At 45.6% G+C, this 13,563-nt stretch overlaps 1 protein-coding gene across 4 annotated transcripts in view; it reads right to left on the bottom strand.

Annotated features, from left to right (window-relative positions):
* FUBP3 (far upstream element binding protein 3) overlaps positions 1 to 13,563 on the bottom strand; it is a 39,110-nt gene that overhangs the window by 6,203 nt on the left and 19,344 nt on the right. For all 4 annotated transcript variants that reach the window (XM_027687642.1, XM_027687643.1, XM_027687644.1 and 1 more), the window contains 9 exons: positions 12,187 to 12,349; positions 11,191 to 11,289; positions 9,122 to 9,226; positions 8,625 to 8,727; positions 7,849 to 7,949; positions 6,692 to 6,833; positions 2,033 to 2,193; positions 1,306 to 1,379; positions 718 to 794 (listed from right to left, as the gene is read on the bottom strand). In XM_027687642.1, coding sequence (XP_027543443.1) covers positions 718 to 794; positions 1,306 to 1,379; positions 2,033 to 2,193; positions 6,692 to 6,833; positions 7,849 to 7,949; positions 8,625 to 8,727; positions 9,122 to 9,226; positions 11,191 to 11,289; positions 12,187 to 12,349 — 1,025 coding nt within the window. The remainder of the gene's footprint in view (positions 1 to 717; positions 795 to 1,305; positions 1,380 to 2,032; positions 2,194 to 6,691; positions 6,834 to 7,848; positions 7,950 to 8,624; positions 8,728 to 9,121; positions 9,227 to 11,190; positions 11,290 to 12,186; positions 12,350 to 13,563) is intronic.

Raw genomic sequence — 13,563 nt, 5'->3', positions numbered from 1 at the left:
ACCACATGAGCTTTGAGATTAGCCAGCAGACATAAATCTGCTCTGTTTAGAGCAATACATTCCTCTGGCTGTAGAGGACACAGGATGGTGCAGTTACAACATCATCACTAGCATTTACTGAATTATTATGAAAAGGGATACTTCCCTTCCAAAGTGCTCAATTTTGACTAAGCAGGTTTTCAGGAAAAAATGACCAGTACAGGAGCCCTGCCTAACCTTTCTTCCATTTTCCCCATCTCCTTTCCATCAGTCTGAGAGTTGAACAGTGAGAAGAGCTCACGAGGAATAATTAAAAAAGAAAATAAGCAAGAACTGATAAGCTCAAGAACAAAGAGATGGGAGGGCTCAGCAGCAACACTGGGTGCCTGTCAGGGGGAAGTGGGGTTGGCAAGTGTTTGCCTGGAGAATCCTGGGAGAACAGAGCCTGAGGCAGGAATGTTTTTGTTGGGAACAGACAGCAAGGACCAAGTTTCTACCCAAAGAGCAGAAACAGGCAGTAAGCAGTTCAGCACACAAAAAGCATTACAGTTTTCCACAGCCTTCAGCTCGTCCTGAGTTCAAACACCACCACGTTTCTCCACACAACTCTTCTGCCCAGGAAATCATTTCGCTGCTTTCACACATGTGGTCCCATGGGTGGACCTGCCTTTTGCAGGCATGAAGCAGCAACTGCAGAGGAAACACCAACCCTTCTCCAACCCAGGTCCTGGCACTTACTTGGGACTTGCTGTCCAGGCTGCTGCCACGTCTGGTAGGTACTGCCCCAGCCCTGCGTCATGAACGCCTGAGGACCACTGCAGAGGACAAAAAGCCATGCTCAAGTAGACAATAAAATACTTACCAGGCCACAGACATGAAGCTGCCCACAGGAGAGAAGTTGTAACTCATAGTCAGCAGCTGCTGAGCAAAGAGGTGAACATGGGAACAAAAGGAAAGGCTGTGCAGGTGTGAACTGCTTTGTACCGCCTTGGTGTCAGTCTGTTCATGAAGCCAAGATGAAGATACATCACACTTGAACAGCATTCCTTGTGCTCCATGCAGTTCAGGCTTCTTCCCATGCTCTCACTGCACTAGAGACAGGAATTTTGGAGATGCCAATACCTACCTGGTTTATCATTTAATAGGTGAAATTTTTCCCGTGGTCAGGCTTAAAGGATTGAGCTTGCTTGCTTTTGCTTCTGAACACTCAATCTATAGAAGGCTCTGCTATATCCCACCCCTTCAGGGCCTTCCAACCTTCTCCCAACACTTCCTAGCTCCCAGCCATCCCCCCCAGCCCGTTGGTGATGAGATGGAGCAGCTTACTTTTGATGAGGTGTAGCGGGTGCTTGGTTGAACGGACTTTGACCAAATCCTCCAGGTCCACCCATGCTGGTACCCTGTCACAGAATCCACAAATATTTAATGCCAGCTGCAAGTACAGGGTGGAGGCAGCTATTATGAGTAGTAAGAAAGAAGACAGCCTGGGAACACATGGATCCTGAGGCTGGTGTCAAGCCTTCTCCTCTCAAGCAATTCAGCATGAAGGCTGCTTTTCAGCTTTCCTATGCCTCAGTTCAGTATTTTCCATACTTTTTTACCAAAGTAGTACTGCAGCCTGACATTATTAAGCTTCAATACCACAGCACTGCATTAAGTGTAAGATAAGTCATCCTGGATTTACCGGAGCAAGGAGCTGAATGTTTTGCTTTCAGGATGATGCTGCCAGGATTTCATCATTTTAACACAGCAACGCTGTTGTCTTCCCTTCAAAAACATCCTTTGGCAGCCTTCTCATACCTTATTATTGCTGTTCTTCCCTCTCATATAACTATATACACTACCCATGATTATATCAACAGTCAGATCCTTCTGGGACCACAGCAAAACTCAGCCCAATGGATGCTGGAGGGCCATCGAGTTCAAGACAGCTGCTAACAGGCAAATGGTTTTGAAGCTGAATAATGTAAGCATGTATATTCAAATCCAGGCCTACAGGTACCTAAACCATGTCTGGAAGAGACAGATGAAGATCAACAGAGATGGAACTTACACCAACTTTCTCATCTATGAGATGTCTGGCGAGCTCGATTTGCTGGGGAACCCCTCTGATTGTGAATATTCGTACGCCGGGGTCTGTGTTGGGAGGTGGGTTTCTCTGGAGCTCCACGTGGGCTCCCGACTGCTGATTTATGCTCTTGATGTTCTCACCACCTGAAGAAAAGAAAACCAAGATGTAAGGAGGGATATCCTGCATCTCTGTCCACAAAACCACATAGAAGTCGGTTCTGGTGGCAAATTATAGTTTCAGCTGCCTTCTGTGTGCCTCAGGAGGTGGGCTGAGGATGGCAACAGCAAAAGAAACCACAGTACCTGGGCTCATGCTGCTCCTTTAACGTGCCACAAACAGGACCTGCAGCCATGAGCTACTGCAAGTTTGGGTCATGGGGTCATGGATGGTGCTGCTTTAAGAACACACAGCCCAACAAGATGCAGCATGGCTGGGACATGCTCTGACAAAACAGATGCAAAAACTGCACTGACTGAATTCTGGTGGTTTTGCACAGCTGTTGAAATCCTGCAGAAAAGAAGGTAACCTGCAACCAAAACATGCTGCTTCTTTCTTTTTTTATCATGACTAAGGCAGAAAACCACCAGCCACATACCTTGTAGCTGAATAAAGCTTAAGCTTTCTCCCAAACATGTGCTGTTTGATAGGTTATTGCCTTAAAGCAGCCTCTGCTTTCACCCCGCAGCTACACATCCCTCCACAACCACAGCAGCACAGGATTCCAGGCTGTCTCCTGCTATTTCAGAGTTAGCTGTGCATGCAGTGAACATGTCTGGCTCGTTTGCCATCTGGATACACAAGAGCACAGGAGTGCTTCCAGCAGGATGCAGCAGGGCCAGTCACAGTGGATCTGATTTCCTCAAGACCTGCTAGGTCCCGGTCTCTTCATGAAATTTGCTTAACAAAAGCCTCAGCCAATGTTACAATGGTTCAATTCTTCTTTTGGAAGCTCACACAACTTACAGACCAGCTCCACTCAACTGAAGAAATTAAAGGGTGCGGGGAAGGAAGAGGTTTTACAATTTTTAAAATCACAAACCAAAAAGTCATCAGCCCAAAGGGCAAACAGCAAGCAGAACAGAGAGCAAAGGAAACTCACCAGAGATTTGTGTTTGGTTTTAATTAAAAAGAGTCTCCAAAAATAATCTCCTCAATTTTGCTCACATTTCCATCTCTATACATCCAGCACAACTTCAAAACAAACTGTGGATGTTGCAGACACTTGTTCATTTCATTGTAATGGACTCGTGACCTTTTTAACATTTTAAAGCCTTCTCGGGGAAGGGAGGAGGAAAAGTTGCCAAAGGGCAATTAACTCTTTCTAAATGAATTTTTGAAGATGCATTTAACAAAAGATAGTCGTGTCACATCCCTGGGCAGACAACAGGGATTGTACTGTGCAGCCAAAAGCCAACCCACTTACTTTCAGTCAAGCATGGGAAAGGGGGAAGATGAAGTTTCAAAACCAAGAAGGTTTTTTTCATGTAATGCTTTTGTCTGATGCAGACTTGTTTGAAGCTCTGTATTTTACATATTGAGGTGAGATCTGAATCAACAGCCATTTCATCTGCTTAATGAAAACAGAGGACCCTTTCAGGCAACACAGTTTGAAGGAGTGGCAGAACTTCTTTACTGGGCGACCGAGGCACAACCAGGGGTTGCTACTTGCACTGCAGACCACTTTCTCCTTCCAAAAGGGGATTAGAAACTGAAGCACTCTCAAACTGGAAGCAAGGGATAATACAGATTTTAAATCACTGCCCCATTCAGCACCAAGTCCGTGGTTGTTGGGACTGTTTCCACATCAGGTCTCTCCTGGACCATAGCGCAGGACCAAGTTTGCTGCCGCTCCATGAGGGAGGCTGCAAGTTCCTATAATCATACCAGGACCTGGTGCCCTTGTCCTCCTTACCCTCCTACAATGCCAAAGTGCTCCCTCCCACCCAAGCCATCCCAACCCAGCCTCCAGAGCATGCAAATGAAGTGACGCAGCCCCCGTGATGCTGCCGGGTGCCGGAAGGAGCTGATCTTCCCCACGGCGAGGCGACCCGCTCGGCACATGGTGGCTGTCTATAGGGCATTCATCCCCTCCATTCTTCCACCTGATGGGGGGCAGGAGGGATCCAGGAGCGGCCTCCCGGCTGGACGTGAAATCGTAAAGCAATTAATCAAACCTGCTCAAAGCCGGGCTGACAAGCGCCGGCCCGGCCGCCGTATCCGTCAGGATCGCCGTATTTATCATGGAAATCCAGGGGGGCCCAGGGAGGGCTGTTTCCAAGCACCACCAAACACAGACAGCGCTTGACATGTGTATGACGCTTGCCTCCACCCTTCCTCGGGGCCTTTGGAAGGGAAAAGCTGCACCTACCCACCCTCTAGAGGGAAAAGCCACGCACAGGATCCACAGGGAGCCCTGTCGGCTCCTAAAGGCTCACGCTCCCAAGCTGAGAAGGGATGTCCATAGGAAAAGGGGCCCTAGACCTTCTACCACATGTGCTGCAGAAACTGAGATGAGAAACTTCCCTATCTCCCTCTTTTCCCTGCCTCAAGTGGTCACAGGGAGCTGGAAGCACAGCAGCAGTTACGTGGCCACATCACATACACCACACTGGGGGCCCGAGGCACCCATGGCTTAGGTGCTGATCTGGAGATCAAGCTGATGGTCCAGAGGCCTCAGCCAGATTTTACAGAGAAGCTCAACAGTCCTGTCCTGTATCCTAGTGGGAAAAAACACCCAGAAGCTGCAAACTGCTCAGAAACTATAAAGGGGAGCAAATGTTTTGTAATTGGTCACTATTAAAAAAAAAGACCCGCTAAGATCCCCCCTGCCCTGCACAGGAAGCAACAAGAACTGGCTGTCTTGCATCAATGTATGGAGAGTGTAGCACATCCATGCCGGTCCAGGCCCCAAAAGGCAACACTACAGCCATCACTCACTTGACAAAAGTGAAGGCTGCAACAGCCTAAGAGCATAGGCACTGTGAGAACACCGATTACAAGGTGGTATTACAATGCTACAAGCACTCAAATCACCATACAACTAGTAATTAGTCACTCCAGAAAGCTTCTGATCTGGCCGGGCAAGAATCCCTATTTTGCTGTTGTGGAAACAAAGGTAAAAAGCCACCCTTCACCCCCCAGTGAGGCTGTGCCAGGCCCTGCACTTGAATGGTAGGACGTTCTCTCCACTACCTGCATTTATCTTTTCAGCACGCAGTGCTCTCTGTAGTCACAAATGCTCCACTTCAGTGCACTGCAGAACAACAAGTGACCTTTTCTGATCCTTTATTAAGGATGACTAATGGATACAGCAATAAAGTTTCATTATAATTTGCTTTTTCCGTACATATAAGTCTCACTCATGGGCTTAAAATTTGCTTTGCTTGATCTTTCGCCCAACTGGCCTGTTCAGTGAGGACAAGCACAATCACCCTGCAATTTCTGCATAATGGGGAAAGCAGGTGGGTTTTCATATTGAAAAAAGTGTTCAGGTTTGTGGCACAGAACAACATCTGAAAACAATTGCAGATACATGGCTGACCTGTCCCTGTCATCCAACCAGGCAGGAGCTCAGGGTGCTGTGGGGCCAGACACATGGCAGGGAACAGCAGTGATAAGAGGCCACACCACATCTCATCACAAGCTCAGTCCTGCCCAGAAATCTCCAAGCCACTGAAACAGGTCACAATGCCCTCAGATCTTTGCCTCCTTTCCTGGTGTAGCTTGTCTATTCCTATTCTATTCTTTGCTGAGGCTAAAAGCCAACTGTGATTACCTAAATACCAGTTAAGGCACATATCACTCTTTCTGAAATAAGCAGATAGAAAAATTAAATACACCTCCTTTGATAGGTCAGTGCATTAGCTCAGACACATCACAAGAGCTCAGAGCAACAGAGCTCTTCTACTCCTGGCTCTACCCTAAGTACTGCTCCATGTGTAGCTCCTGCTCTGTGACAAACTGAGACTGCTGCTGATGCTCAGTATCATAACCATTGTGGGGTTGTCCTGGTCCTTGAGAGGAAGGTCTGATGACTTCTCCTCCATCTCCTTAGCATGGAGAGATCCAATGGCTAAGGCAGCCAAGGGGGCTCCATGGCAGTGAACATGCTCCCAAGGTGCACCAGGTCAGGTGCCAGCCCAGATGCAGGCAAGATAAATGCTGCTACTTCACTTTATTCATCACACACTTCAGATATGTGGCTGGAAGCAGCTACTGTTATTACCACACTCAGAGACCTTCCATTTCATCACACAGCACTCAGAAATCCAGCATGATGAAATGACTGCTCTGCTTGTCCCTGATAAACTGTCCTTTAAACGAATTCTATATAAAAAGAATCCACAAATGAACCTGCCTTTTCTCAGCCAGCTGCTTGTTATAACAAGCTTATTTGACAGCTCTGCATGAAGAGCCTCTCTTACAGCTTGTGAACAAGGGCCTGGAGAGTACAATTATGAGTGAGAGCACCACAAAGAAAACAACCACAAGCGGTTATAGCTTATTCCTATGCTGCATTCACCGGCCACTAAATACCTACAATTACAGAAAACTCCAAAGCTTCACTGTCAGGCAGCAAGAACGTGACCATCCTGAGAGGGAAGGATTGCAAGCTCTGGTATTTGGAGTCACCAAACCCACCTTTGCCTATAACAAGCCCACACTTGTCAGCTGGCACCGTGTAGGTTATTTCCTGCATGCCCCCGGGGGTTCCAACGCTCCAGTCCCCACGGCCACGGCCTCTTCCTCGGGCAACAGCCAAGCTTCCAAAGCCATCTCGTTCCTTAGAAGGCAAAACATGTGTATCAGTGGTTTTTTTTTGCTGGCCCCAATGCACATTAAAAAACAAAATAAAGCAAGGTAAGTTAAACTGGCTCCTAATCAATGGCGCTGGATTAAGATATTCTTGGACAGCAGTTTCACACTGAAGGTTTTGAAGCACTTTAAAGAAATGCCAAGTAATGTAGGTTACAGTTGCCTTCCTGACTCAGGAAGATATTTATATTTTTAAATGCATGGCTATATATCTTCTGAAATAAACCTATAAATAAGCATCAACTACTAAAGGTCTTTTAGTCTGTGATGGGGGCTCTCTTTAGAGCAAACAATAGATCTTGGCACAGACACACACAGGAGTTGCTTCCAAACCCTTTCAAGTGTCATCCTTTAAAGAACTGCTGGAATTAGTCAGCTGAAACTCACATTTTCCAGAACTTCCAGAGGAAGCTTTTAAGTTCAAAGACATGTAAAGGACGTACCTATTTTGGGTAACTGATTTCTCCAAAATCAAAAGCCATGGTCAGTCAGAGGTTATCATGACAGACCTCAAAACTTAAGTGAATTATTAAAAAAATAAATGAAATCAAGCATTCAAACCAGATCCAGAAGAGTTATCAAGATGGACAAATTATGGACCTTGATGGACAAATTATATTCAGGTACCTGATATGGCCTAAAGTCTTAGTTTCTTACAATGCAAAAGGGAATATACAACCTCCTTCGTGAGTCTGCCCTACTGCTTCACCCACCTTTGTACTTCTTGCTCTTGGGCAATGCAATATGTTGCTGTGTCTCAGAGCACAGTGTCTCAATACCTGAATATTTATCCCCCTCCTGTGCCCTCCCACCAGACCAGAGGGCTGGAGTCTGAAGAGGAGGCACCACTGAGTGCTGGCAATGCTCTGCTGTCTGAGCAGAGCCTCCAGTCACTGTCTGATGTGAGTCCACTCCACCAGGTCACCATTTCCAAACAACTTAAGTTCCCATATGTTCCCACAGAAGCCCTTTCCAGAACCCACCTGTGCTGTGAGGATGAGCTCATTGATGATGTGTGCTGCGTGTTGACACCTGTCAGGAAGCCCCATGACCTGTGCAACTCTTTCAGAGCTAATCCCATCATCTGTGAAGAGAGGTGGCAAAGGCCAAATTAAAAGGAGAAAACATCCACTCGCCAACACAAGCTTCCTTCCAGCACCACCACTGCTGGCAGCATTTTCACACAACAGAACTATCCCAGGAGCTACTGCTTCCCTCCACCTTCAGCCCCTCTTCCCTGGACTGAAAGAAGACAAAACCCAGCCCACACTGCAGAGGGAACAGCACTCAAAAGAAAACACACTTTCAAATGTCAAAAAGCCATGAAAGAGACTGATATAATTTTAAGAGGACAAAAGGCAGCTTTGATAGGTGATCAGACAGCCAAGGACCCAGAGAAAGTTACTCAGAATTAATCAACTCCTGATCCCCAAAGGCTTTAATGTCCTGAAGGAGAATTCTTTAACAGGAAACAAAAGATTTTTGTTATTGTTATTTTGTTTATCTGTACAGTTACCACTCAAGACATGACTGTTGTGACAGCTAATGTTTGCAAATGAGCTGTATATAATCTTAACTCTCTGAAAACCAGAAGTGCATGAGGAGGCAGCACATCATATTTAAATGGGTTTCAGAAAGAGAACAATGCACCTGTAAATGAGGAAAGCCTAAGCTGCTGGAACCTCAGCTCAGATTCACTTTAGCAATCCCAAAGTGGAACATTGGTCAGAAAGTAACGGCTCTCCATCCTCACACAAACCTGGTTTAAATTGAATCCTAACTCCAGCATCATTCTGAATCTTTTTGATCATTTCTCCATTTCTTCCTATCACAATTCCAACAGCAAACCTGGGCACAGAGACCTGATGGGAAAGGCAAAGGAGTATGAAAGCTCAGAGAACTAGACTGAATGACTCTGATTTTACAAGGAGATGCTCTTTAACTTTGAGGACGGGCCATGTTAGGCAGCTCCAGGCTACAGAACTGCATCCCTTGAGAAACACAAACAGGTGGCCACAAATTCCTTCCCCACTAAACGAACTCTGCACTACAAGAATGCAGCTTAAAAAAAGAAGACAATTAGAAAGGTGCCATCTGGGAGTCCACGAGAACTCCTCCTCTTCGCAGCCAGACTCAATTCTTCTGGCAAAAGAACACAATGCATTTCAAAACAATGTTACATGTGCAGTTTTGATGACTTCCACCCACTGCCCATCCCACAGGGAGGTTAGCAGAGCACTCGTGACGGAAACGTACCTCTATGCTGCCTCCTCCCATCCTAGCACTGAAATCATTGCGCACGCCTCGGAAGTCTGCCTGATCTTTCTCTCGGATGATCTCCAGTACCATTTCCCTCGCTTGCTACATGGGGAAAGAAGTTACAGTTAGCTTAAAATTGTTCTGCTTGCCCTCCTGGTGTTAGGGCCTCAACAGTGGCTCCAGGCACAGGGATCTCCACCTCGTTAATGGGAACAGCGTTTTGATTTAGTGTTTCTTTTTACCACAGCCAGTGGAGATCTTGATGGCATCTTCCATGTCTGGCAAAACCTGCCAAGTGCATAAGGTGGCAGCTTGTTGTGTGCAATTGCTTCCTCCAGTCTTTCAAAAAGGCCTTTTACCTTTTAAAGTATCTTCAATTTTTTGTTCTATTTTTAGATTAAAGGAAGTGAAGGCCCTTTCCTACTGGGTATCAATATAGTAAGGTAGAAGCTGAAGCAGCACAGCAGAGATCACGTCCACCAAGAACCAGAGAGCACGTACCAAGGAGGCAGGTGGGCAGCTGTGAGCTTATTGTCTCAGTGAAAAGTTAAGCCCAAGTCTGCAGCAATCCAGCAAGATGTTTTCTGAGACAAGTGAATATTCTTCCTACCTACTGGGAGCCCTCAAGGCCATTCACAGGCCTGCATGTAGCCCAGCTAGTAAAAGGGTACTCTGGAAATAAGCCGAGTAGTTACCATTTAAAAAAAAAAAAAAGCCTACATGTCAAACCCAAGCCTTTGTTTCTCTTTATTATCAGTCTAGCTTTGACACCTTGGTTCTATTTCCTAGCTTGAGGGACAGTGATGAATCTGACTCCTTTAATTTTTACATATTTTTCATGTTTCCAGGGTATCTTTTACAGAAGGAAACAACTCAACAACATCAATTTCAGAGATGTCAAGACAGAAATAAGGGCGATGGAGGGATTTTATAGGGATTTCAGGGAGTTAAGGAACACTGTTGCAGTATCCACAGAATCCCACCAAACCCAAGGATTCACCCTGCTTCTTGAGTGCTTTCTAAGCATGCTCAACTTTAAGTGCCTCAAAGATCTTCCAGCCTGTGCAGTCTCCATGTTTCCTTGGAAAGACATGTGGCACAGAAGATGTGACAAGAGCAAATCTTGCAAGGCAGGAGCCACTTGGGAAGTGGCAGCACTGAAAGTATGATTCAGTTAAAAGTAGCCAGACTGCCATTACACTCCTTTCTGCACAGCTAATACCTCCACAGTAAGAATTCTGGGGAAAAAAAAGTATTAAATCTAAAGGCCCGCTTGCAATAAGATCTTTGAAAAACACAACCCAAACACACTGTCCCTGAGCAACATCAACTGTTGCAGCAATTTATGATCAGGGAGATCCTATGAAACAGAACTACTTTTATTGGAGACAGGAATGCTAAGCTAGGTTTAAGTACTTAGCAAAGTATGAAAGGCACTTGCTGAGAAGTGAAACCATGGCTGAGAAGTTTAGCCATGGCTAAACTTTAATGCTTTAATTCAAGTGCTCCCATCAGGCTGCAATCCTCCAGTCTCTGGCCGATCGTGGGTTTCAGTTTGAACCGCAGGTATGTCCAGATCTGTAGAACCCTGACACAAGCAGACTGAGGTACCAATATTAAGCAAACCCCTTGGTTTCAGGAGTTGTTTTGGGTTAGTTTCTTTTAATTACCTGCGTCAATTGGCTGTCTGAGAGTTTTGTGGAAGGTCCACTGTCTCAAACGTGTGATTTAGTCACTCACTAAGAACCCATTTGCTCAAGTGACAGAGCTGGGATTTTTTGCCACACAGACTGGAAAGCATTTCAAAGCTACTTTCTCCAAACCCTCCTCATCTCTACTCCTACCCACGTATAATATTTATGTGGAGTGACAGCTCCTAGGTTATGCTGTAAACAAGCTACTAGTCTGGTGTTTTAACTTGTTCTACTCAACCTTACAGAACAAACAAAACCAGCATGGATTATTACATTTACAGTTGGATTTGACTCCATCAGATGCTCACAAATACACTAAAGTTTAAATTTCTCCTCAGTTCTCTGGGGCAACTGCTGGCTTGTGTTACATACCTGTACTTTAAATGCATCTCCAGTAATACGGAGAGGTTTGTCTGCTCCAGTGGGCAACGGACCATCCTGGATCATGATCATTTTCACACCCGTTCGCTCCTGGAGAGAAAGCACAGAGCACTTTGCTAAGCAGAGTCCCTGAAAAAAGGGACTAGATTTCGGTTACTCAACATTACGTAGGTGAGATCAGCACCTTTACAGAATGCTACTTTAGCTCTTCATGAGTAGTTATAGCACAAATTCAGTAACAGTCCTAGAGTGTGAAGGACTGCCAGAAAGTGTGCTACTCCTGAAGCTCTCAAATAGCTGAATCCTTGCAAGGAGAACCCCCTCTACCTTGACAGCTGATTTTCCAGCCCTTTCCAAAATCTGTAGCTGTCTGCATGTAACAGTTACTATGTGACCAGCCTCAAAACTATATGACAGAGGCCTAACCAGGGCACTCAAAACCCCTACATTTTTTGACATGGATGCTTTTCTAAAACACTTTACTCTTTAAAAAATTGTACCAGGTGGAGGAATAAAGAATGTCTAGGAACATAGTTTATACATAACACAACACTTTTAATTAGAAAGGGGTGGGATGAGGAAAAAAAAAAAGATGACACACACCAGCTTTATCACAGATCAGCAACAACAGAGAAGCACAGCACTCTACAACAGCATGGCTGGCATTAAAAATACTGCAGAGCAGAGCAGACACAGCCCTTCCTTGGCTACAAGGATCCCCTCCTGAACAGCACACACCAAGTGTTATCTACAGCACATGGGTTTCTGTCACAGTTCTGGCAAAACTCCACTACATGCGTAGCTGGGGCCACACCGATTTTGTTCGTAACACAAGATTGGATTTGAGTCCAGCTCTCTGAAGGCAGAAGAGTAGTCCCTGCTGGAGAAGGTTAGAGCATCTAAAGCTCTCCATTTCAGCCCGCTCCTGTCGATCTAGAGAAGCTGCAGTAGGGAAGAGGAGCCCTAAAGGAAATGCATCTTGCGCACCTGCAACTGTTTTATTGTTTCACCTCCTTTGCCGATGACTAGACCCACTTTGGATGCCGGGATCAAAATCTCCTGTATCGTACTGTTGCCATCAACATCGTTGTGAAAACCAGGTCCGTTCCGACAGCGATCTACAATCTGCCCCAGTAGCCGTTTTGCTTGTCTTTGGAAAAGAATCGAGGGAAACAACCATTAGACAACATTGTTCCACGTGACCAAGAGACCAGGAACCATCGGAATGGAAAGTGATCAGGGAGAGGAGAAGAAGTGAAAAGATGGAAGAAACCATAGTCAGCACAATGTTTGCCTTTTTTTTTTTTTAAACTCTTTGATATCTATTTTCCCCTATCATGATTACTTAATAAGCAGTTTGATTTTTGAAAGGGGAAGAGAGAAGGAAGAGCAGCAGCATGCTCTGACCTCTTAGGAAGTTAAGGACAACAGTTGGACTATAGCATTTGGGGTGCTTACTTTCAATGAAGATGCTTTAGGTTCTGAACTTTTCTAACACATACAGTATTTGGTAAAACTCAAACTCTGTTCTCCTTCTCAGTCAAGACAAAATGCACACACTGCTCTGACACTAACACAGCCCATGGATTAACCATTCTCTGATCAGTCCCAGGCAACTGCCTCGCTCTTCTCTGCCTGCTCTTACCAGCAGCACCAGAACACTGTCCTAACACAGCCTCTGCTCCAAGCAGTAGGTGCTGAAGCTACACCGCGAAGTGAGGCAAGGATACTGCAGCAGCCACCAGTGAAAGACTGGGTTCTTCTACTCCTGGTGAGAAGAGACACACAAAGAAGCATTTGGGAGATTAAAGATCCCTCCACTAAAATATTTAGCATGTCAGAGGTAACTGACAGGGTTGCCCCTCATCTTGATGACTCCTATTCCAACACATCCCATTCCTGCCCTTGTCCCACAACCCTTCTGAAAGTTGAAGAAATTCACTGGTTCCCTGTTCTTTTCAATGCAGCATCTTCCCCTCTCTCCACTTCACACCAAGCTGTGGCACCCTAAGAATGACTGTCTTCTCTCTGGGGATTTGAGGAAGCAGTACAAAGTCACCCCTTCAAGCAGACATTCACCCCAGGCAGCTCAGGGGGTGGTGCTGAGGCTGCACACAGAGCAGAGCACTGCTTGCTCTCGTCTTTCTCACAAAACAAGGGAAAAGGTGGAATTTCTGGAAGCCCACTTCAAATATTCTAGAGAAGTCTTAAAGAGTTTTACTTATCTATCTTCATATTTTGCATAAAGTTCTTCTAGTCACAATATAAAGACCACAACAGTTAATACACAACATATTTCAGATGAGAAGGGGTCACTTGGAAATTAACCCTATTAGTTTGCCACTGGATATAACTAATGAAAAC

This window comes from Neopelma chrysocephalum, unplaced genomic scaffold (assembly GCF_003984885.1).
Source record: "Neopelma chrysocephalum unplaced genomic scaffold, ASM398488v2 Primary Assembly neopelma1_74, whole genome shotgun sequence".
Classification (NCBI taxonomy): domain Eukaryota; kingdom Metazoa; phylum Chordata; class Aves; order Passeriformes; family Pipridae; genus Neopelma; species Neopelma chrysocephalum.
Note: the sequence above shows the minus strand (reverse complement) of the source record. Positions and strands in the feature narration are given on the sequence as shown.